Here is a 25,104-nt window from a genome sequence, read left to right as displayed (position 1 = left end):
TAGCAAGCCAAAGAGACCCAGATATCGTCTGTAATAAGAGTTAAATGAGATAAAACGCTAATGAATATTGGACTTGCATGTAGTGGTCGGTAAAAGAAAGGACACTGATGGGTTGTCTGAGTTAAAAAAAATTAAGAAATGACCAATCTATCAAGTTTTTTTTTTTTTTTTTTGTTGTCAAAAGTTGTTTAGTGCAATTGTATATTTGCTTAATACTGAAAAAACAACTATACAACCTTCAGGTTGAATCATTTCTTCTGACAGTCTTAACAAAAAAGAACATTATGACCTTTTTTGTCAGTTATGTGTAACATACAGTTACAGTAGCTTGCTTAAAGAAACAACACATACTCCTGGGGACAGGTGCAGAGCAGTGGACCAAGACTAAGGTCTAATCCGCTGTGGCAGTTCTGACGTAGCTCTGACGTTAATCCTTTGTGTGTGTGTATGTGTGTCAATGCCTAAAGGTGAATTGATTTTGTGCACCCATCAACCACTCCCTTAACACTTACAATCACTGACCAGTTTCATGGGCTTATGAGTGTGCGTCTGTGTTAATGAATTGTTTAAATGTTCAGCTATCAATCAGTTTGATTGACTCAACGGCTGTTGTTATTGGAAAGAAGTCGAGGGAGAAGGTGTCCTCTGTGTTTCTCAGTGCATTTCTTTTCATTCATGTTGGCTTCAGTTTCAATTATCCTTTTCATTTACCTTTTCATTCTTCAATTCAACACAAACTTCAATCTCTCCTTTTCCCACCCCTTCTCCATTTCCTCCTGCATGACTAGGAGCTCTGCATCACCAGTTTGAGAGTCTTCATTCAAAGTCTGACAATATGGTTCTGACGCAATGAAACAATTTCAAAAATAATTTTCCTTCTTGGGGATGAGAGAATGGGTTTGGCAGAGTTGGCATCACTGAACAGTGAAAATAGTTTGGTTTGAAAATATGACCCCCTCTCCAAAATTGTTTGCATGGAGGTGATTTCATGCAGATTTAAGCAGGTCTTCTTGACTTTTATCACTTTTTTTCCACAGACAAAGATATATTGAATGACTGTCAATCTTTTTGGCTTTCTTTTACCCTTTAATCTGTCTTCCAGGTGAGCATGACCATGTTTTTATTATTTTAGATATTTCACCCCTTAAATTACTCCTTTTCACGCTGACCTCTCCTCTCCTATACCTTCTTCTTTTCCTCTTCTTTACAAGTATTTTGCTCTTTTATCTCATTTATCATCCATTTATCCTCCTACTGCTTCCCTCTTTTTTCTCATTTCTCTTGCCTATAACTCTCCTGTTGCCCCCCCACCCCCTTTGCTCTATCATGCCCTTGTGACTGATGCTACAGTTCTGCCTGCAGCATTTGTGCAGATGGCTGGGAACACACACACACACACACACACATTAGTTTGCATTAATACAGCTGGCTGGATGTGGGTGCCCCAGTTACATATGGAAAATAGGGCAGCGACAGTGGTTGTGATTAAGTTGTGCATATGTGTGTCTTAAGGCCACTTGTTTTGCACGTGTAAGGGATGGGTGAGCAAATGTCATATCTTGGAAACTGGTGTGTGTGTGTGTGCTCATGTACTTATGGAAACCAAATGTCCCCCCACAGGATACAAAGAAGGGAAAACTCATCTATGTTGAACACTTTATTACTTTCTCAGTGCTCAAAGGATTTTGGGCACATTTGTAGTTATGTCATTGGTTTAGGATTAAGGTAAGCATTTGGATGATTAGGTGACATTTGGCACAATTCAAATATTCAGATTATTCATTGCTGCAGCTGTCTGCTGTATGAAGCAAAATTCTGAATCTAAATGAAAAAACCTTTAAACTAGCTGTTGCATCCTTCGGCAAATGCATGGCCCATTTCTTACCTTAAATAATTTCAGATACTGATTTTTATCTACTAGTTAGGTAAAATAAGACAAAACAATTTTTGGTCAGCTTGCTTTTTGTTTGGAAACAAGGGACAGGCTCAATTTCTGTTCACTGATTGGCTGCTGCTGCTTATAGCTGCCAATGTGATGCACATGCTGGGTTTTCAGGCCTCCTTGCTTTACTGTTTTCCTAAAGCTGGTTGTGTGAATTAGAGACAGTCCTGCAGTTATGAGAAGGCAGGTCATTGTTAACAGCTAGAGAGGATGACAATGGAAGGTACAAGTACAGTAACTGAAATGTTTTCTTACATTTACAGTGTGTTTTATGAAGTAAAAGTATATAGCAATTATGCCAAAAAAAAGTGTAAAAATAGTGAATAGAGCCTGTAGGATAAAACTGTACACACTCTATATTACACACTGTAATAAAATCAACATGCTAAATACCTACACTAAAAATGCAAAGCAACCCTCCCACCCAGTATCAGTTCATCAAATGACAACATGTAGCAAGACACTGAATAACAGAAAGAAAAACACCTGGAGTCAATGTCCCTTGCAGAAATCAGGAAATGTGAAATAGAAGTGATGTTACTATAACTTAGCCCTTAATATTTACAATGTCAGCCTGGAATTCATGTCTTATAAAGGCCACTAAAGCTAATCTACAGGTGATTAACATTTGCTGCACAAAAAAGACAAAATGAATTTTCCCTATAAACTACTATAATCTATTGTTGGCATCAATTTGGTCTTAGGATTCTAGTCATCCTCACCATTCAGCCTGTACTGTAATTACATGATATGTGCTCTAATACTCTTAGTAGTTAAAAATAATCAGTGTAATCCCATGCCGCACCTACAATAGACATCACAGCTAACTGACTGATATCAGCCAGTCAGGTGATGACATCAGGGTTAGATAAAAATACACACCAATTCAATTAGAATAACACATACATATAGACCAATTTCTGATGCAAATACCTCATGAGGTTTATACAGTATCATGTTGATCTTTTGCTCATATTTTACTAAATGTATCAGTAAATGTAATGAACTTACTTACACAACCTTGTGTCTCTGACACTTTTGTAAACACCTGCAATAGTTGTATTTTTAGGTACTAAAGTGAAAACAAAGAAAAAAATATGCGGCCGTAAACATCAACTCTGCTTCAAACATACACACACATATATGTCCATTACTCAGCTCAGAAACACACACACGTACCAGATTATTTAAGCATGCAGCTGACAGTCACAATGGATGCATTTGTAATCAGAACAAGATAACAACTGCAAACATGTGCTAATGTTTCTGATTGGGTTGTGTAGGTATTACATGTCTGCCCTGTGTGTGTGTGTGTGTGTGTGTGTGTATTTGATTGTGTCAAATGTGGCGTGACTTTCTAATCACACGTTGGGCTGCACAGAGCATGTTTCCAAGCAGGGGAAAAATAAACAAAGTGATGACTGAGTGATGACACACATGCGCAAATACAGTACATGCATGCAACATGAAAAACACTCCAAGCAGTGGATGTTTTCAATGAGCTCTTTCACACTCACATTTCTACATTTTCTACCTTTTCTCCTGCTCTCAATAGACTCTCATGGATGAACATTTAGTCTGATTAATCAACCAGAGATATAACACGTGGCCATGACTGGTGCTTTAGTACAGATGTATGTGTTTTAAGTTATGACTGTGTTTTTTGTGTTTCTCAAAATTCTGATTAATGACATTCACCTTAACCAAACTCTCATTATCTAACTCTTACTTCATCTTAATAATCTGCTTGGCTCAACTTCTTCCTAATGCTACTTACAGTATAATCACTGTGCTCTTATACGGCTCTTTCACAGCATTTTGTATTGGAAACCACTGTCTTCAGTTAATTAATATAGGGATGCAAAATGGTGAAAGTGAGACATTATGGATCACTGAAAAATGTAAACTCCAAAGTCAAGATTAAGTGTGAACAGCCTCAGTGATTGAGCTATTTAATTAGGAGTGGCACGTGTAATAACGTCTTTTCATCTGTTGCAGTGACATTGACTGTTTCATAGCTGAGCAAACATGAACCTCAAAGCGCGGAATGAAAAAGGAAAGCTTCACTCAGGGCAACGTCAACCTCCTCTTTGCTGACTCCAAACTGCCAGCTACATCAAAGCAGCATCTTACTACCTTAGAAGTACCAAAGAATCAAGCGTCCATGAGAAAAAAAACCTTTGAATATGCTTCCCAGCTGGTCAAACAGACATAACAAAGTCTGGTCTTTGACATTACAGTAAATCACTTTAGGCTTCAGCTTAAAACTCGGTCTCTCTGCAGTGGTTGAGGAATAATTTGTTTTTTAAACCTCAAGACCCAAAGCAGCATATTTAACTACCTCCATCTCTTAAACGATTGTTGAAAATGTTTGAAGAATCTACTGCTGACATCATAATTCTCCTCCGGTGTCAGAGATCAGTATGCTTAAGAAACTCATCGTCCTCCTCAAATCTGTCTTGACTAAAAACACAGCCACATCTGCTGCAGCTCTGTGAGGCTGCACTTTGAGCTAAATGCTAACATTAGCATGCTAACATATTCCGTTAAGGAATCAGTGTGGAAGATTTAGTGGCATCTAGTGGTGCGGTTGCAGGTTGTAACCAACTGAATACCCCTTCCAAGTGTGTAGGAGAACCTACGGTGGCCGTGAAACTTGTGAAAAATGCGAGAGGCCCTCTTTATCGCCAGTGTTTGGTTTTTCAATTCTGGGCTACTGTAGAAACATGGTGGTGCCACATGGTGGAACAGTTCCACAATAAAAGAAAAAGCACTTTTTTCACTTTGTTGTGGAGTTATCCACAACAAATCAATATCACTCTTATATTGGACACAAAGGAGAGCAGCTGTCTCCAGAGTTTGTGCTAAGGGAAGCTAACCAGCTGCTGATGTAGCATTATATGTAATGGACAGATATGTCAGAGTGATACAAAGTGGTATCGAGAAAATGAATAAGCATTTTTCCCAAAATGTTAAGTCTTTCCTGTTATCATACAAGATATTACTTCTATGTTTGTAGCAACTGACTTGTGAAAAGCAGGAGTTTACCATGGTCACCATGTAGCGTGTTAGCATGCTAAGATTTTACAGGCATTTTACAGAGTACAGGTGAGGTGGGTGTCATTAGTTTTGTAGGTATTTGGTGATAAACAGATTTACTTGACCAACTGAAATTCAACCTGATGATGGAATTATATCAAATAAAGTGATAACCAATTGAAGTTATTACAATTCATGTCTAATTTATGTTGCTTAATGTATTATTATTATTATATTATTATGAATGTTTTTAAATTATTCATGTATTATAATTATTTTGACTTGTGTTTTTATTTATTATATTTTCTATTATTTAAAGATTATTTAACTTAAGTTATCATTTACTTTTCTTTTATTGACTTATTCAATTAATAATTTTAAAGTAGGTTTTATTACATCCTTTCTTTTCTAATCTAGTATTATCTTTTATTATTCATTTATTTTATTTACATTTTACAAGTTTTTAATTTTTGGTATTTCACTTGTATCTTGGTGTGCATTATTTTCCCAATCCATAGCCTAATTACCATCCTGTGCTTTTGTCAGTCACTCGTACAGCATTCAACTTGTATGACAGGAGCTACATGAATAAAGTTTGATTGATTGATATGCTGTGTTTCTTGGCAATCGATCTATGTCAAATTATTTCAGTCTGGACCAAAGTGGTGGACTGACCTACACTGCCATCCCTTGAGCCATGTGGCTAAAAAATGATATGTACCTGCTAAGCTAATGAGGATAGTGCTGTAATCAGGTGTTTCACTTCAGTTTAGTTTCCTAACACAATGTAAAATATATTAAGGGATTCATTCAAACACAAAAGTCTTCTGAGTGTTTCTCAAGGCTGTAACTGTCAAGGTACAAATACTTGTATCACACTTTGAAATAATGATTGAAAATAAGGAGCTTAAAAAAACATGTAGCCTTGAAATGAATAAAAATGAATCTACAGTACTTTTTAAAAAAAATGCCAGTAAAAGTCCAAATGTGGCACAAAATGTACTCCTCTTCCTCCTCCTCCTCCTGAAGAAGAAACTTTGCTCTTATCCTCGACAGCAGGCTGAGCCTGGTCTCATCTCTCACCTCGGGGTAATCTCTTAGTCTGATGCCCAAAACACTCTTGTCTCCATCCCACACTTGAAAAAAAAAAATCTATTTCTGTGGTCTCTTCTCCAACACGCCAGTAAACCTGAGGCTACTAAAAATGGTCTCTCTCTGAGGAAAGCCTGTGTGACTCCAGTCTGACCCCGCTGCCTCTTCTCTCCTCCTTCACTGCTGGAGAGAACGCAAGATTTAAGACGGCGAGGAGGCAAACTAATTCACTCCAGCTGGAGGCAATGGCTGCATGTGTGTGTTTTCAAGCTCTATTTCTTTCACCACAGTGTACACAAGTGCATGCACATGCTCACCTACTCACTCTTGAACGAGTGCACTTCTTCTCAGACTGTCTGTACACTCGTGTGTGTGCGTGTGTGTGTCTCACGCACAAACACAAACAAAGGAGCTCCATGAAGCCATTTGGATGATAGGTTGCCATTTCATCAATACCTATAATTCCCCTCTACTCTCACGAAAGGTTACAAAAGCAAGATCAATAGTGAGACAATAAAAAGGGGTGGGAGAAGGCAGAAAAAAGGGAGAGCGTAACAAATTACATGAAGACAACAACAACAAAAAAAACTGATGGAAGGGTGGGAGATATCTGACGTGACAATGAGCAGCGGGTGCACAGGTCCTGGTGTCAAACAGTGTGTGTTTTGGGTCACACATGAAGTCAAGTGTCAGGGTCTTGTGTGTGAGATCACAGCAGGTCACACAATTGTATGTTTGCCTTTCACAAATATAATAACCAATCATTTCCTTTCCTGCCGTCAGGGTCGAAGGGTTCCAGCTGTTTTGGTATTTGTATTCGTTTTAATAGAGTTTTAATTCAACTTTGATTTCAACCTCACATCAGTTTTGATCTTAGAGTTACTTTGTTTCAGTAACAAGCGCTACTGCAGCCACTTCATGTGTTTATGTTCCCCTCAGAGGTTAGAAGGGGAGGTGGAGTGTGTAACGTCACTTACGCTGCATCAACAACACATACATACTGTATTATTTGACCTCTAACTTCTTATGATCACTGGCCGTTTCCTCCTGTGTGTGAAGACGAGAAGGCTTAAGATTATAGGTTGTGATTGAAGTAATGTGATACAGAAAAAAAAGGGTTGAACATACAGACTGACAGTGTCATCTATGAGCTGTCCTCAAGAAAGAGGACAGGTAGATGGAAAAGAAATGAACTGCGAAAAGAGAGACTGAAATGGTCAACTAAATGTCTAAAATAGATACCCTACCAGATGACGAGACAAGATAAGACGGAGAGGGAGAGAGAAAAAGAAAGAGACAGAATGGCAGAGATAATGCAGAGGAACAAAGGAAGGAGAAAATAAATGCAAGATAAGATGAAGACAGATGTGGACCGTGGTCATGTATATATGTGCATATATGAGGCAGGGTGATATAATGGAGTTGAAATGCATAAAACACACATTGAATTTTTGAAGTACAGTTAAATGCAAAATTAGTGATTAATCTGAAGTTCAGTGAAATGAAATATGTTCTAGTGTTGTGCTTTACATCAACAAAACTCTCCAAATATGTTAAGCTAATTTTTGCTTGAAATTATTACCAACACACCCTGCACATTGTAAACTTCATTCTCTTTTTGATCCTTGCATCTGTGAAGTATAAAATAAATATAGTGTAATCATCATCTATTTATCTGTGGATTATGCATTACTTATATTAGATATTTGTACATTGTATCCACACTTCCTTACAGATTTATTTCTATCATATTGTTTGAGGGTTGTCAGGATGTACAAGGATCAATAATGACGACACGCAGACAAAATGTGTCCTGAAATGACATAATCTGCTAATACTAGGTTTTTTATTTATAAAAGGCAGTTTCATACAGTTCACCACAGAAAGTTAAGTTTTTCTTTCTCTGAACATACAGTACATGTATCTAAGTATAGTTGGTGTCTTATGCTGTATAGTTTCTTAGGTCCTCTGAGACAAACCTGTGATTTTGGGTTTTATAAATAAACTTGACTGGACTTGTGTTGAATAAGAAAGCAGCTTCAGTGTCAGTACATGTGTCTCTTTTTCTGGCACTTCTGAAAGGTGTTTGTGTGTGTGTGTGTAGGTATTATGTGTCAGTGTGAGACAGGTGTGGATGTGTGTGTATCTCTCTGTCTCTTTGGTGCTTCAGTCTTCATTTTGAAGCTGTCCCAGTAGGCGGGGTCTTCCTCTGTCAAAGGCGAGGCCGAGGCGATGAGGTCGCTGAACGACAGCAGCGTGAAAGTGGTGGGAGGAGGAAGAGGTGAAGGAAGATGCTGAGAGAGAGAAGAGGAGAGTATTTTTTATTTATGGAAAGAGAGTGCAATGTCTAATAGTGCTGCAACTAATGATTGATTATTGAACAGATTATTCAATCCATCTGTTAAGTGTACAGCCCATAAAATGATTGAAAATGGACCGTTTCTACACACCTCTATTTGAAATGTACTGTATATATTTATTTTGTCATTTATTTTGTGTATTTATTCAGTTTTGCTGATATGATATGAAATAAAAGTTGTAAGTTTTGCCATCAGAGATTATGGACCCTTCAAATGTTTGTTGATTGACCCCACGAAGATTAGCGTATGATATTTCTTAAACAATACTTGGGATTTAGAGAATATTCTACCAGCCTGCTTTGTGTAAACTTGACGATGATGTGTTCATAATAATCCTAATTTTTCACACATGCTTGAGTCTTGTGTGCTGTTTAAAGATCCCCTCCAGACATGTTTTAAGACTCTGTTTGGAATAATAATGTCTCTCTGATATGTTTTTTTTCCACAAAAATGCAATTACCACATAAAAGTCCTTAAAATTCTCTCCTCCTCTCTTATTGAAAAATCCAGAATCTATGAATATGCAAATATTTTTAATTTCAAAAAGTTAAATTTCTGGACACAAAGCGTCTCCTTCTTCACTGTAAATCCAATCTCAGTCAATGTGAATTGGAGGTTTTAAGTTTCTACATCACTCTAAGGGAAAGTTGCCTATTAGACAAGGATTGGTTTCCAAACTAGCTGTGATGTCACAAATCCTTTTCATAGGTCCGCCCCTTAAACTCAAGTTTTAAAGTGAGCACAGACAAACTTCCCCCTTCAGCAGATGATTGTGAAAACAGCCTTTTAGTGTCAAAGTCTGCTCATCCTTCACAGTGAAGCTCAAACATCCGACTGAAGGCACAAGAAGAAAAACCTTTTTGAGTGGACTTTCAAGTTTGTACCAGTGGCTCAGTTACAGCTTGTTAATCCAGCAAGATGACTAGTCCTTGTTGTACCATTTGAATATTTGATTAAGAAAAAAAATCAACTCCAAGGTGACACTCACAAGATGCAAAATTGTTGTAAGATTGATGTGTTTTCTTCAAAGTTACCATGAATATTTAGGTTTTTTTTGTTAACACTGTGAACAAAGGTCACACCTACAGAGGGTAGCAGCTAAACAACAAAATAATGTTCACAAGCAGTCAGCTACTAATCTATCAATGAAAGTAACTGTCAGATGTTGAAGATGTGTTCTTACTGCAGAGCCTGCTTGTCCAAGTGCCACAGCAACATGATGATCAGCGTCCAGCAAGCTCTCCTGCAGAGAGACAAACACACACACATCAGCATATGCAAATTCATAGCCTGCATATCATACTAAATAAAAAAAGAGACTCCTGCGAAGTCTCTTGAATAAATGCATGTGAGTATTTATCTGTTTGCATGATTTTCCAAGGAGCGCAAGTGAAGGTGAAGTCAGATAACTACTGCATTTACGTGTCACACATCGCTTCCCAAGCAAAAATGGTGCCTGTGATACCAGGAGACATTAAGCATGAATGTATTCACTGAAAAATGTAAATGCGCAGATTGAAGAAATACATCTTTCCTACAGCATATCTGATAAATGCATGTCACAAAATCTGATTTATGTATATCCAGTTTTCCTTATGTAAATATATGGTGATTTTTTTCACAGTTGGCCTCCTTTCTTTAACATAAAACATTATGCTACTGCATTCACATTATAGAGGACACACACAACCCAGCTAGAAGGGAATGTTACCACAACATTGGCTAATGTTACCTACAGGTTCTAATAATGTTTTAAAGAAAACGTTTCAATGTAATGTTCAAAGAACGTTTTAAGGATGTTTATCATTTCAAATAATGTTCCTATAAGGTTAAATGACATAACGTTTTGACTGCTCTTCTGAGGATCTTTTGAGGACGTTGTTGAGGTAACATTATATAAGGGTCTTTTATAAAACATTCCCACAATGTTACATGATAACAAAGGAAGAACATTCTCACTGCAACATTAGGAAAATGTTTTGAGACTGTTTGGGCTTAATGTTCTAACAATGTTATCAATAAACATTTTTAGATGTTTTTAGAGAACATTATCCTAGAACATGCTGGGAACCAAAAGAAAACTTCCCGCTGAAAACGTTATTAGAGCATTACAAGTAACATTCTCAGAACGTTTTTAGAACAAAGCATTTCTAGCTGGGAAGCTGTGCGCATCCATTCAAAGGTTCTTGGTTTGGAATAGTGTCTACTCCACACTTTCTACTCCAAATACCAGTGGTGTGTTGCAATTGGCTTTGTAACTGGCAAACTCCACTTGGATTAAAAGGCCAAAAGCTGAGTGTGTATATGTGGGAGTAACAGGTGGTGGTGTGTGTGTGTGTTTTGTGGGGAGTGAGTTAGAGGAACAGAGAGTAAGGGAGCAGAGAAAGAAACTCGGACTGGAAAAGATGAAAAAGAAAAAATAGAGGGGGAAAAGTATCCACATAAAATGTAATTAATGTTGAACATTTTCCTGATAAAGAAAGAAGAGAGTACTGGCTTTGTTACAGTCTGTTTTGAATGCATGTGAGTGCAATTTATTACATCCGTCAGTGTTTGTGTCTTGAGGCTGCAGGGGTGACATCACCGGAGGTCAGCAGGAAGTAACAAGTCTCATAGTTGCTCTCTGACACAGCCATGAGGTCAACAACACTGCTGCTCATCCCATCTCTTTGTTAACATCCTGAGTGTGTCTCTTCATATAGAGGATAAATCTGAAAAATCGATTCAGTTCGAGTTGATTTGACCTCTTCAGGTCACTGCAATCATTCACTGATCACAATAATGATGCGTCTTGTTGAGTACACGCAGAGTGATGACCAGCTTCACTGAGGTGTCAATGCTGTCTCAAGTAAAGTTACACTTTACTGTACTACGCATCTAAAATGTTCAGATTTTATTTTCACCTTGAACAGACCTTTATAGAACAGAATCTCTTTTATACAAAAAAATACACAAAAATACAAAAACATGACCCTTTGCTTCATGGGATGTTATTTATTTATTTAAGCCTTCATGATTTAGTCTTGTCTTTAGTCTAGTTGTGAGCAAATATATTGAATTTTTCTGGTTAAATCATCAGAGACTCCAGCTGAGGCATTCTGTAGTCAGGTTTTACAAATATTATTAACCAGACTTGCATATTTCTGTATATCTGTAATATTTTGTTCATGTCTACTTTTTATTCCCTCATTTATTTGGACAGCATAATGTAAATCATTCATGAAATTCTCTCTGACTTTTTAACAGTATAGGTTTGTAATATGGATGTTGTTGAAGAGAAACTTTTATGTATGATGAAAAAAAGATTTATGATGAATATCTGCAACTGTTATTTTCATTACTGATTAATGAGCTGATTATTTCAGTAATAATTGATTGTTTGGTTTTTAAAATGTCAGAAAATACAGAAAAATGACTACTTTTCTCCCCATTCTTCTTTGCATTATTCATCTGCTTTACAACCAGCATCTCTTCATCCTTTGAACCCAAACAAATCCCACATTATGTATGTTGGCATTACTTCACTTTGCCCTACAATCTATAGCTAAAAAGAGGACACATGCATTACCATCTATCTGCGATCGATATAAGTGAGCTGTTATTCCCTGGTGTGCAAACACAGACACTAAAACAGCATTAGGCCTCCACTAACCCTAGAGGGGTAGAACAGGAGAGGAGAGGATGAGGGAAAACATCAGGCTTTTCAGACTACTGGTAACCTTTTAGCAGTCACTTGTTAATTCCTCTGCCACTGGGCATGGAGGAGAGGAGGGGAGGGGAGGGGGGAATAGAGAGTGAGGAGAGAAGAGAGGGGGCAAAAAAAAGAGAGCAGGTAAAATGAAGAGAGTGTGTAGGAAGAGAAGAAAGAAAGTGGAATATTGGAGACAAAATATCAAAGAGAAAAGTGGAGATGTGAGAGGAGCAAAGACAAGCAGAGGAGGAGAGGAGATGAAATGAGAAATGGGGAGGAGAGGAGTGATTGCAACAGATGATTCTTCTGCTCTGACAGAGAGGTGCACTCCTCTAATCTCTTGGTGTTGGGAGGGCTGGAGGGCCACTTGAGAGCTCCCCTATCACAATCTCTGGTGTGTATTTCTCTGTGAGACCACCTGTGATTCACTTTACAGACGCTTTCAAGAGGAAGCCACTGGGGAATAGAGAACAGTGGACCCACAGCAGAGCCGCCGAGTCTTTTGAACCACTGCTTTTAAGCTCATTGATTTCCTACAACTGGTTCCATATGTTACTCTTCTAAAAATATGCCACAAGACCACAAATAAGCAGTAATTAAAATGTTCAAACTGCTCTAACTACAACTATAAAATACATTTATCTTTTCTCCATTTTTTACACAAACCTAACTAAACTTTCTTTTTTTCTTCTTCTTAAAGGAATAATTTGACATTTTGGGAAATACACCAATTCATTTTCTTGCTAAGATGACTGTAAAAGTTGCGGTTTTACAGTGGCGTTATTTGCGGGACTATTTCTTGGCCTGGAGCAACATCCTGGAGGCTTGTTGTTACTGTGAGGTTGCCAGGCAACCAGTGGAGATTAAATAAACATGGTTAATGTGTTAATTAGTGAGCTTTAGAGGTACTGATATGCAGATTTTCTTACTTTTGGACAGAGCCAGGCTAGCTGTTTCCCCCTGTTTACAGTCTTTATGCTAAGCTAAGCTAATCTGCTGCTGCTCATACATAGCATACAGACATGAGAGTGGTATCAATCTTCTCATCAAACTCTCGGCAAGAAAATAAATATTAACATATTTCCCAAAAATGTTGAACTATTCCTTTAATTGCTGCTCAAAACAACATTTGGCAAAGCCCAAACCTTGTCTTGGGCAACCTAAAACTATGAGCATGAATTATGAAAAACATGAATAAAGCTGAAATTATTTTAAACAATCTATGGAATTAGCAGAAGTTACAGGAAATAAGATGGTGTGGCAGAATGCCTTTTCAATCTGGCGACTGACCAACAAGAGAAAACACAGCAGACTGCTTCCACTTCTGTTCTGTTCTGACTTAAGTGACAGAAACGTTGTGTATCATGATAAAACTATAAAGCATGGGAGTTGCAGGTAACTTATGCTATTGCTATGTGTGCTGTCTACACCTTTTTGAAATCTGGCAAACTATCTTCTGTCTGCTAATAGAATATCAAAAAAAAAGAAAAAAAAATCATGTTTCTTTGACCTTCTCACTCTTCACACCTGTTTTCAAACGGACTCACTTCAAATATCCAGTCCTCTTGTTCCTCTTCATCTAGATGCATCTTGGTCTGGCGCAGTGTCCGGCCCTGTGTTAGCGGTTCAGAGGGCAGATGAAACTCCACCCTCTGCAGGTTGAAGCCCAGCCCCGTGCCGATGGCTTTGATGAAGCTCTCCTTAAGGGCCTTAGTGGAAAGGGACAAAAACCCAGTCAACTCAGTGAAGAAAATACAAAAGAGAAAGCAGACAAAGCAGAGAAAGGCAGTCTGTGTGTGTGTGTGTGTGTGTGTGTGTGTGTGTGTGTGTATTTTGGCTCAGTAGGACAAAGTAACTTAAAACCACAATAGAATCTATGCTCACATATCAAACAGTGAATATACAAAAGAGTGACTGCGTGTGTGTGTTTGCGTGTGTGTCCGGTCAAAATCAACCCTGCTCGACAGCCAATGAGCCACAACAGTATTACAAGGCTAATCACTATGGCAACCATCAGGCTCTGCCATTAGTCAACAGTGTGGTGATGATATCAGAGCTTGACGTCTCTGTGCCACCCTCTCAATCTCACAACATCTTTACTTAGCACCACCATTGCTGTGCTTGTCCATCTGCGTGTGTGTGTGCAAAAAATTTAAAAAAAACAAAAAAACCTGGAGAAAACAGAGAATGAGGAAATAAAGAAATGACTTTTTGTGTATCTGTAAAGATGAAATGTAGAGATAGAGGAAGACAGAATGTGAAGAAAAGACAGAAATGGAGAGAAAAGACAGTTTCACACATGCATGTGCAAAATGTACAAATGTGTGTGTGTCTCAAGGGACATTGGCAATGTTATTTTCTCTCTATGTTTCCTTCTCTCTCTCGCGCACACACACACACACACACACACACACACACACACACACACACACACACACACACACAAACAAAACAACGCCTGTTGGGCCCAGCAGCAAAGCAATGTGACGACAGGGTAGTATGGTTGCCATGGTTACCCAGTGGCGGTAGAAAGCGGCAAGCTGCCGGTGCTCCGAGTCGGCTGATTGGATGACGCTCCACTCGTACGCTGTAAACTGACGAGTCATGATGCGGAAAAACTCGGGCACAGAGCTGGTACCTGGAGGGAAGGAAAGAGGGAGGGATGAAAGAGCGTAGGGGAAAAGTGTGAGGAAAAAAGAAAAGAAAGGACATATAGATAGGGCGACAGACGCAAGGCAGGAGAGACATAAATAGGAGGAAGGGGGAAGCAATATGAGGTTGGAGGTAGATAGCTGAAGGCGTCAGATATAACAAAGACTAATCCAAACACACCTTTTTTTTAGATTAGAGTGGACTGTTTCCCCTTTTAGAAATACCTCAAAACACCACAGATTTGACAGTTACACACACACACACACACACCTTTGGCCTAGACCTTTTGATTACACAAGACAACAGTGACCCCTTGTGGTCAAACTGGGGAATACAGCTTTTCTGCCTGATAGGGAAGGTTTGTCTGATATGGATAATTATCACAACTATCGGGTAGTTGAAAAGGACGTCTGACGTGGATATTTTTATATCTTAATTTTTAAGATTTTGCCTACTAATCCAGTTATAAAAGTGATCACGGCACACTGTCTTCAGACAGGTAGGTCAGAGAATAAGTGGTGAGTCAAAGTAATAAAAATCAACACCCACACATTGTCGACACTTATGATAAAAAACCAACAGTGTTGAAAGTATGTAGGAGCTGATTTTTGTTACTTTGCCTCCTGATCCAGGCAGCACCGTCAGGATCTGTTGTTGTGCACATTTGGAGCTTGAATCTTCATGACAGACGACATCAACTTAAATTGAATTTAATCAACAGCCAACAATTAGAGCTGGTGAAAATTATTCCCTTAAGTCCCCTAAAAAACTGTTCCACAAGTTTAATGCCACAAAACAGTGACAGAGATTTTGGTGGAGTGATTTTTCTTAACAGAATTTGCTCTGTCTATCTTGTTGTCATTGTTTCTCTCCATTTTCTTCCCACAGCTGACCTTGCTCTCATAGCCAATCTCATGTTGCCACCATTTGCCCTTCTTTCCTCCAGACATTATTGCTGTAAGCGACTTTCAATCTCCAGAGATGAGGAGGCTTCTTTTTTTTTTGCACAGAAGTCTGTGATGGTAAGTAATTTAAAGGAAGTCTGGATGTGGAGGACAAACCAACTGATCTTCAGTGAAAGGCCACTTCATTCTGCTCTGTCATATCTATGTGAGCCTGTTCATTTTACTTTTGAACTGTGCATAAAGTATTTGCCAATTCAGAAAAAAAACTGTGGGAGAAAACTATAGACTTCTATATAGACCGGTAATTATTAGTAAATTTATGTATAAGAAAAACACTTAAGTTTGTGACATTTTTATCACTTGATTGTCAGTAAAATGTATTCAGATCTCAAAGTAAACACAAATACTGATTAACATCATGGGTGCTGCTTTAACTGTTAACATCAGCACTTACCTGGCATGGTGGTCTTCATTATATCTATGCCGACCTGCATCCCCTGCTCTGCAGCGAGCACAGCATAGTCCCCCTGGTGGGAGAGGTTGAAACTCCAGGCCCGGAGCTCAGGGCCTGAATCTGAATGGACCTGGAGGCAGACAGAAACACAGGAAGTATGTGAGATGCTGAAACACCACAGTTTTATATTAATTAATTGGTACAAACATCATACAAAAGTACTGAAAACGTTTGGAAGTGATGCAGCCACTCATGTTTTATAATTCCTGCAGTATTGAGCCGCCCATTCCTACTATTTATACATTGAGTATAGAGCTGCAACGATGAATTGATTAGTTGCCAACTATTAAGTTAATTACCAACAGTTTTGATAATTGATTAATTGTTTTGAGTCATTTTTTGATAGCAGCTCCTGAAATATGAATATTTTCTGGTTTCTTTAGTCCTCTATGACAGTAAACTGAACATCTTTGAGTTATGGACTGTTAATTGGGACAAAACAAGACATTTGAAGAGGTCATCTTGGGCTTTGGGAAACATTAATCAATATTTTTCACCATTTTCTGACATTTGAAAGATCAAACAACTAATCTATTAATCGAGAAAATAATCCTAATGAAAATAATTGTTAGTTGCAGCTCTAATTGAGTAGAGTAAACTGTGATTTGAGGCCCCACTTATGCGATATCCATCTCACACACTATTACAGCCACAACACTGAAGAGTTAGACAGTCTTCATATTTAGATTCAGCTCTGATTCGTATAAATTCACAATAGGAATCACTGTCCTTTGACAAGCACAATAAGAAATGTGCAGCTTTCTGTCTTGATGTAGTCAGTGTAGTATCAGTGAAACAAAAACAGACTTTTTACAAGTGTTAAGGTGAATAAGAATTGCAAACTTGGTCTGTCGAACAACTCAATTACAGTTTGGTGTAATTCACAAAGCTTCAGTCACATAGAACGCTCTGTGATCTCATATTTTAAACTCAACACCTGCAACAATTTAAGAAAGCCATAGAAGGTTTATTTCTCTCTCAGCAATGTTACCCTTATAGATTATCTTTGTAAACTGCCCACTAGTAATTAGTCATTTCAATCATATCTTCTATTTCTCTCTCTCATCCTCTCAATGTTTTTTCTCCTTCTTTTTTAGGTAAGTAAGGTATGCACTGGAGAATGCTTTGTTCAAGCCCCTTTGAGGTTTTTTTTTTGCACCTCTCCATCACATTTTTCTGTTGTTTCTGTGCATAAAAACTTTTGCGTATGTGTAAACGACTAAAAATCAAATCAAATTAAAAAAAAAAACTGCCATAATATGAGACTTTATTGAAACTGACTGCGTGAAGTTAATCGTTTTGAACCTTCAGCGGTGCTGCCAGGTAAGGCTTCCCTCTGGGAGATCGGCCCAGTCGGATCTCTGACCAGGGAATCTGCATCCTCTCACACACAAACCTCCTCAGCAGCAACCTGCCAGCCTGAGAGGGAGAGAGACACATGCATCACACATGGACGCGATGATAGAGCGATGAGTTAGCAGGCAGTGTAGAGTCAGACTCACCATGGCTGATTTAGCATCTTTTGCGAACACAAACTGTCCGATTCTGTCTTTTTCCTCCGGCTGGACACATCGAGCAGCGAACAGCCAGTCGGACCTGCTCGGTATCCACGACCCACAGCGAAAAGCCCAGCGAACAGAGCCCATGTCTTCACCTGTATCCTCCTCACCTGTCATCCGGACTCCTCCACAACTTCAGACTGCTCATAAGTTGTTAATGAACTGACGTAACCGACAGCTAAACTGGAAACGTGATATTTGAGACATTCAGGGTTTTCGCAGCGGCTGTATGCGAGAAGACTGCTGATAAAACTACTCAGTAGTCTCTCTGTTTACATTTTTGGATTTGGACAGCGGCTCACATATCCGGAAGAGTCCGGCGAGATTCTATGTCGTCACAAGTGGGCGCGGTGGAGGTTTGGCCAATGGGAGCGATTGAAACAGTGCGCCATTAACAATGCCTTCAAGGCTCCCAGGAATATTGTAAACACAATTAAAACGGTTGAAGTGGGGAGAAATACGTCGACTGCAGCAACAGTTTCCAAACAACTGAGATGTGACATGTGAGAGGAAATAACTGAGGTTGTTTGAAAACGGTAAAGGTGTCGTATCTCACCTCTGCCCCCTTGAGAAGATATCTTAACCTACATTTTTGACAAACAATGCACCCTCTTTCCTCTGCAACTGAATGAAAAGTAGTGATGTGCTGCTTGAACAAAAGAAAAGGAAATGCTTCTACTGCCGTGTCCAATTTCGAGTTATCCTGTCTCTTAAGATTCGTATTAACAGCTTGATTCTTGTATTCTTCCGTTTTCGAGTCGAGCGTGAACGCAGCCTTATAAAATTACATCGCTACTACGTTGTTTTGATTGCGGCAGGCTGAGATGGCAAAGGTGAGTAATTTAACCAATATATATTCTAGATAATATAATTTTGGGGATGGTAGTGAGAAGAATTAATGCAGAAAACATTGTTCGTGGAATTAGGCGAAATTGTGTTTATCTGAAAAAAAAAATACTCATAGCATAGGTACTCTACATTTGGCAACGAAAAACACGTTATTTTAACTAGAAATATTTTGCAACCTCCGTATATTTAACATTGTAGACCAATGGAAGAAACGCACAATGATAAAAAATATCGAAACAATACACAGAAACACATTTGATTACTTTGAAATATGATCTATTCGGAGTGAATTAAGAGATGTAATGCTTTATATAACTGTTGCACAACCGGTTTATTAACGTGCTGTAGAGGAAATGCAGTGTTATTTCAAATGTGTAAATTAGCATTTTTTGCATGTTTACATCTTGTATTTTATACTGATGTTCATTAATCTTCTCTGTCCTTATCAAATAAACAAATAAATAAATTAAATAACTGTCAGCATCCAATTAATCTGCATTTCTTGTTGACTGACAAATATTTAAGTGAGTGAGAGATCCTTTAATCAGAATGTGACACAATGACATATCTTTAATCCTCCACTGTGATCCAATAAGACTGCTACTCTTTGCTTTACCTATAGGAAATCTGCAGAGCCATTTGTCCCTGTGATGTTCTTCTTACCTGGCAGCCGTCCAGCACAGGAGATAGAGGTAGAAAAATCCAACAAGACTTGTGATAATAACATAACATCAAATCGGTTTCTCATCAAGGCAAGACGTGACCCTTCCCCAACCTACTCGGTGTGACCTCTTCAACTAAACACACGTCTTTCTATTTGATGACTCTGAGTCTCACATGTCGCCACATAGATCCAGCCTCTAGTCTAACAACTAGGATCAGTCGCCCAGGTGGGAAACTTGACAAGGACTGGTGGAGCCACAGAGGAATTCCTCCCTCATGAAAAACTCTTTTGAAGGAAAGCTTCACAGCCAGACTCTGTTGCGCATGGACCAACCTTTACAACAAACACCTACGCTCTCCATCTGAGGAGACCCGTCTTTCATCTGACCTGTGATCTCTCTTTGTACCCCTGTTTCCATTTTCCCTCTCTCTTCTGATACATTCCTCTTTTATTTTTTTTGCCGATTTCTCCTTCCATAACTACTTGGTTTCCTCTGTCTTCTCTTCATCTACTGTTTTTTCCCCCTCCACTACTCTCTCCTTGTCTCTGATTCTCTTCTCTGTGTTTCTGGGGTTCTGTCCCCTCCTTCGCTGCCAAGCTGGATTTCCTGCAGGTGAAGCATCTGAAGAGGAAGAGGAAGAGTAACTACAGTGTGAGAGAGACGCAGACTCTCATCAGGGAGATCCACAAGAGAAAGGACGTGTTGTTCTCCAGACAGCAGGTGTAGATCTTCCTCTTCTCTTCTTCTCTTCTTTCTAATCATGCATGATAATGATAATATTTTGTCTCAGAATATGACAAATACCACAATATTATGTCATCAAAAATGATACATAACCAGTAGTGTAGTGCAAGATATTCTGCATAAAGTACAAACTGCTTTTTGTGCTACTCACACACTCATTCATTGTAAAATAGTGTAGACAAAGCACTTATTTTCTGTGAACTCTGAAGCGTGGGTTGAGTTGGGCAGAAGTCCAGCACGAACCAATTAACTAGCGCGTCTGTCCCGTCCAATTAGCAGCTTCTTCCATGTCTTTTGTAACCTCTTGTTAGAGGATGGGTTCACAGTTTTTCAAGTCTGGCTTAAAACAACAGTCGTACCCAAATGAACACTGGAATAGTGTTTTCTTGCCATAATCATTCCCCCTGTTTATACTGGCCATTAGAAGATCCCTTCGTAATGCACTTAGAATGTAAGTGAAGGGAGCCAAAATCCACAGGCAAAAATATATTTAAAAGTTTATCTGAAGCTAATATGAAATATCAGCCGTCCAAATTGGTCAAATCAAGTAGATATCTTTCAAAGATACAGTCTTTTTAGTGCCAAAGTCTGTCTTTTTGTTACTACACTAACTATCTCACTAAATGTAGCAGATATCAACTTTTGATATGACTAACTCAGACTGCTGAAGCCTCATATAAGCGTCAGATAAACTTTTAAATGCATTTTTGCACAAAAATGGACACAGTGGGAGAGGATTTTGGCCCCCATCACTCACATTCAAAGTGCATTTCAAAGGGATCTTTTCATAGCCAGTATGAACATGAGGAATGATTTCAGTGAGGAAAACCTCGTTCAGTGTTCATATGAGCATCTGACTGTTAAAGTTTTCATGTCTGTTTTTAGACAGAAAAAACTCACTTTTATTGACAGAAAAGCACCATTAAGTGAAATACCATAGAATTTGATAAATATATGTAATATATAAATCAAGTCAAATATATGCATCAGAGGGATTTGATATGATTAACTAACATGCTCCGCAAAAATCAAGTCACAACCAAAAGAGTCAGATAAAGAGTAGGTGCGAGACTGATCAGTAGATAGGGTTGATATATTGGCTGATATAAGCTGCTGATATATTGGCACCAGCATATGTGTAGGCTCTTCAGTAGCAAGAAATCAAAGTACAGAAATTCCAAAATATGTTTGAAATTATTTAAAAACACATAATTTTTCCACCAGAAGGCATCAACAAAATTAGTTTTCCATTGTGAAATGTCTCAGTATACATGTATATCTTGGTCACAATTCTTTCCTAAAGAAATGTAAGGGATCTTTACAAAACATGTTTATACCATGTGTTTATTAAAACAATGATCCGTGATATATCATTATTAAGTACTGATACTGGTATTGGCCTCAAAAATCCAGTATGAGCTGGGCTATACTGCAGAGGATAGTTTTGTTTTACAGATGTGGCAACTTTGTTATGTCCTATGGAAAAGTGGCATTTGCGTTATTTTTGCTCTGCATTTCTCACACCACTCTGCAGACTTACAAGAACTTCTTAATTTACCACAACAGCACACTGTCATCTAAAAGCCTTGCTAGAATTGTTAGAGTAAAAAAAGTCTAATTGTTTCTTCTTGTTCTGTTTCTCTCCTCTGTGTTTCTGAACAGAACACGGCCATTAACGAGCTGAAGAGACAGGCATGGGAGGAAGTGGCACGAGGTGTTAATTCACTGGGGGAGGGGGAGCTACGTACTGCTGCTGAGGTTTGTTTGTGTTCAAATCGCACTTTTATATTCCTCTAGTCTTGGTTTCTTGGTGTTCTGTCAGAAAAAATAAAAATGTAGTTCCTTTTCCATTCCCTCCGCAGGTGAAGCGCCGTTACCTGGACTGGCGTGCGCTGATGAAGAGAAAACAGCTTCAGGCTGAGCTCTCTCTCTCCTCCTCCTCCTCCTCTTTGGCCCTGAAGACGGAGTGTGATCTATCCTCCCCTGAGAATGAGGCGGCCTCTCTGGGATCTGGATGTGACCAGCTGCTAGACCTCTCAGGCTTCCCGAAGGACTGTCACTGCGACTGGCCGGAGCTGGCGGCTCTCGGAGAGCCGAGCGGGCAGGCTGTGATGGCGCCACTGGGCGTGAAGATGGAGGATGATGTCGGTGAATACAGAGTAAGAAACATCAACATGGTGCAGCAGTAGAGCCTGTTTGTGCAGATAAAGTCCACTCAAGAAGAGAACAACAGAAGCTTTGTTGTTACACCACAGGTTCCCTCTATATATCATATTATAGAGTGATTTATATAAATTTGCATATAAATGAGGACAAACAGACTTCATCAAACACATTGTTGCTTTAAGATACAGAGCTCATTTTAAAGCCACTCATGTTATGAGAAAACAAGCAGCAAGTATTTGCTAATGTCATAATTAGCTTAATTAATGTCCTCATCAACAGAGCTAGCTCTGTTTAATATGTTACAGTGATCATACCAGCACATTATGTTGATCAAGTGGCTCTTGTTAATCCAGTCTTTTGATTGGGCTCATGTAGGTACACACGGTAGAGATTAGAAATTAAGAACACAGTCTCAGTATTAATGAGAGTGTAGTTTCAATTTAAACTTAACATTTGAATAGTTTTTGTGATTGAATTAAGAGCTACTTTCCTGTGATATCTGTCAGTTTATTACAATCTTCCACAAAAATTCCACTTTATTTCTTAACAATGTTACTAAACTATCCAGTCTATTCAAATCTTGTCTCATCACAGTGGAAATTGAACAACATATAGCAAGTTTTGTGTGTCAGACCAGATCATTTTGTTTCATTACATGATCAGCTGACCACATGAAAACATTAGTTAGAGTCTTGTTTTTGGGTGTAAATAATTTAGGAAACTGACCTAACCACCTTAAAATTACTCAAAACCCCAATAAACACGCATTAAAAGCTCAAAACTGCCCAACATTTCTTTTTATTGATAAATCTTTGTAATTTTTCTTTTCTGGATTATGCGTTGCTACGTATTTAATGACGCGACTCTCTCGCTCTAGCTGGATGGCGATGGTGACGTGGGAGATGGAGATGAGGAATTAGATGAAGACGATATTCCCTCCCTCCTCAGCGACATCGAGTCACGTAGCGAGGGCCACATCGCTGATGTCTACTCCCACAATGACTTGGTGATGCTTAGCTCCTCTAAAGCTCCGACCTCCACCACCAGCCGAGACTTGCCGTTGGCTGGTGGCCTGATGGGGACACCGACTCATGCTCTGGGTGGACTATCCGGTCACGAGAACATGGGAGCCGGGTTTCTGGTTGCTGTTGAAAAACAGCGTCTGGAGCTGGAGAAACAGCGCCTGGCTGTTGAAACTGAACGCCTGGTAGTGGAGAAAGAGCGGCTGGTGGTGGAGAAGGAGCGACTCCGTCAGATGGAGGTAGAGCGGGAGCGGCTGCAGCTGGAGAGAGAGAGGTTACAGGTGGAGAGGGAGAGACTGAGGCTTGTGCTCCTCAGCCAATCGGAGCATGTCGACTCCTCTTTTAACCTGCCACCACAACAAGGCCCACCCTCGTCCTCTACGTCGTCTTTATCCTCCGCTCATGATGGACAGAGGGAGAGAGAGAAGCAAGGTAAAGGGTCGATGCCAGTGGTGGATCTGGAGACGGAGCGGATAAAACTGGAGAAGGAGAGACTGCAGCTGGAGAAAGAGAGACTGCAGTTTTTCAGATTTGAGGCAGGTAGACTGCAGATCGAAAGAGAGCGCCTTCAAGTGGAAAAAGAAAGAATGCAGCTGCACAAGGATCATCAGGGCCACTGAGAGAAAATGAGAAGAGAGAGAGAGAGAGAGAAGGAGGAGAATCAGTTAGTCAAGACCATAGCTACATGGCTACATGGGAAGCATTCAATTTTCACCAGCTTCCAGGGTGCTTTTAATACTGAGCAAACACAGAACATGTGGATTTACATCAGCAGCTGTTCCCTGAGCAACAGATGTTCCTCAAGTTTCATCAGAATTTGACCAAGGAGAAGACTTGATATGAAGGGCTGGCATATTGATGACTATCATGATAAAGCAGTGCCTTATGATGCCTTTATAAAAAAAAAAATGTGGCAGGACAGAAAAGATTCCCTGATAATAAAATTTTGGTTTTGTTTGGCAGTTTGATTAGCACACATACACAGCTGGCTAGCCCTGAAAATATATTTGATTCATAAAATAAATAATAAAAATAGTAAAAACATAAATGCAGGAGTAGCAATGCAACACATACAGTATGTAAAGAAAATGTAAAAAATAAAAAAAATGGGATCATGATGTCTTATTCTGCGTTTATGCACCAAATCAGTGCCAATTTATCTACAGCATGGGTGCTTGCTTTTAAGATTTAACATTGAAAAAAACCAAACTGGACAAATTTCTTTTATGCTATTTATATGTCTTGTTGTCTGGTGCTTGTGTTACAATGATCACGATTTGTGTTAACAGAGCCATATGTGGTGAGCATGTGGGAAAAAATAAAGTGTGCAAAGTGAAATATTCCTGTACGGCTATGTTTTCAATGTAGGGGTTACTACACTTGGAAATTAATATTATTCACTCGTAAGACTGAAAGGGGCACCACCTCTATTAATGAATTAATTAGGAGGAAAATTATTTACATCAAATGAATCAATGAGTCTTATATCTGAAAGTAGTGAACTCTGAATACAGGGAGCTTCATCTCTGTTGTAAAGGAATACACAAATACAATCTGGTGATAAATCAAGACATTTATTGAGCTACCAAGGAATAGAGAAGAATAGGGAACACTAAGAATATATACATATATACAACTAGAGTGGATGAATGCAGGAATGAATGGGTAAATTAATTTAACAAGTTGTCAGCATCAACTCTCAAACAGAACACTTGGAGGATGGTTAGTTCCTACCGTCTCTTGATGGAGGGCTGATGATGAGATGAACTCCCCGGACAGTGCAGCATGGTGACGCAGATTCTGTGATCTTCGGGGGGGCTGAGGTGACAGCCAGATGAGAACCGCTTTGGTTCAGTGGGGCACTTTGGTGCAAAACTTCCCAGGAGAGTGAATCCAATGCTAGA

The 25,104-nt window shown here is 39.0% G+C and overlaps 2 protein-coding genes across 3 annotated transcripts; one reads left to right on the top strand and one right to left on the bottom strand.

The window, feature by feature from the left end:
* Positions 1–7,882: 7,882 nt before the first annotated feature.
* aasdhppt (aminoadipate-semialdehyde dehydrogenase-phosphopantetheinyl transferase) lies at positions 7,883–18,068 on the bottom strand. The gene is made up of 7 exons (XM_042415176.1): positions 17,698–18,068; positions 17,501–17,614; positions 16,136–16,265; positions 14,641–14,762; positions 13,672–13,833; positions 9,617–9,676; positions 7,883–8,367 (listed from the first exon to the last, which is right to left on the bottom strand). The coding sequence occupies exons 1-7, from the start codon at positions 17,869–17,871 to the stop codon at positions 8,188–8,190; spliced, it is 942 nt and encodes a 313-aa protein (XP_042271110.1). The 5' UTR covers positions 17,872–18,068; the 3' UTR covers positions 7,883–8,187.
* Positions 18,069–18,478: 410 nt separating this feature from the next.
* msantd4 (Myb/SANT-like DNA-binding domain containing 4 with coiled-coils) lies at positions 18,479–24,216 on the top strand. Of its 2 annotated transcripts, none has more exons than XM_042415175.1 (6): positions 18,479–18,587; positions 19,226–19,295; positions 19,881–19,988; positions 21,675–21,770; positions 21,875–22,171; positions 23,056–24,216. In XM_042415175.1, exons 2-6 carry the CDS (start codon positions 19,254–19,256, stop codon positions 23,818–23,820), a joined length of 1,308 nt encoding a protein of 435 aa, XP_042271109.1. In that variant the 5' UTR covers positions 18,479–18,587; positions 19,226–19,253; the 3' UTR covers positions 23,821–24,216. The 2 variants fall into 2 exon arrangements, with proteins under 2 accessions (XP_042271109.1, XP_042271108.1); XM_042415174.1 differs by having other exon boundaries at positions 18,481–18,587; positions 19,866–19,988.
* The last annotated feature ends 888 nt before the right edge of the window (positions 24,217–25,104 follow it).

The sequence above is a fragment of the Thunnus maccoyii genome, chromosome 6 (genome assembly GCF_910596095.1).
Source record: "Thunnus maccoyii chromosome 6, fThuMac1.1, whole genome shotgun sequence".
Classification (NCBI taxonomy): Eukaryota; Metazoa; Chordata; class Actinopteri; order Scombriformes; family Scombridae; genus Thunnus; species Thunnus maccoyii.
This window is presented reverse-complemented; position numbering and strand designations above follow the sequence as displayed.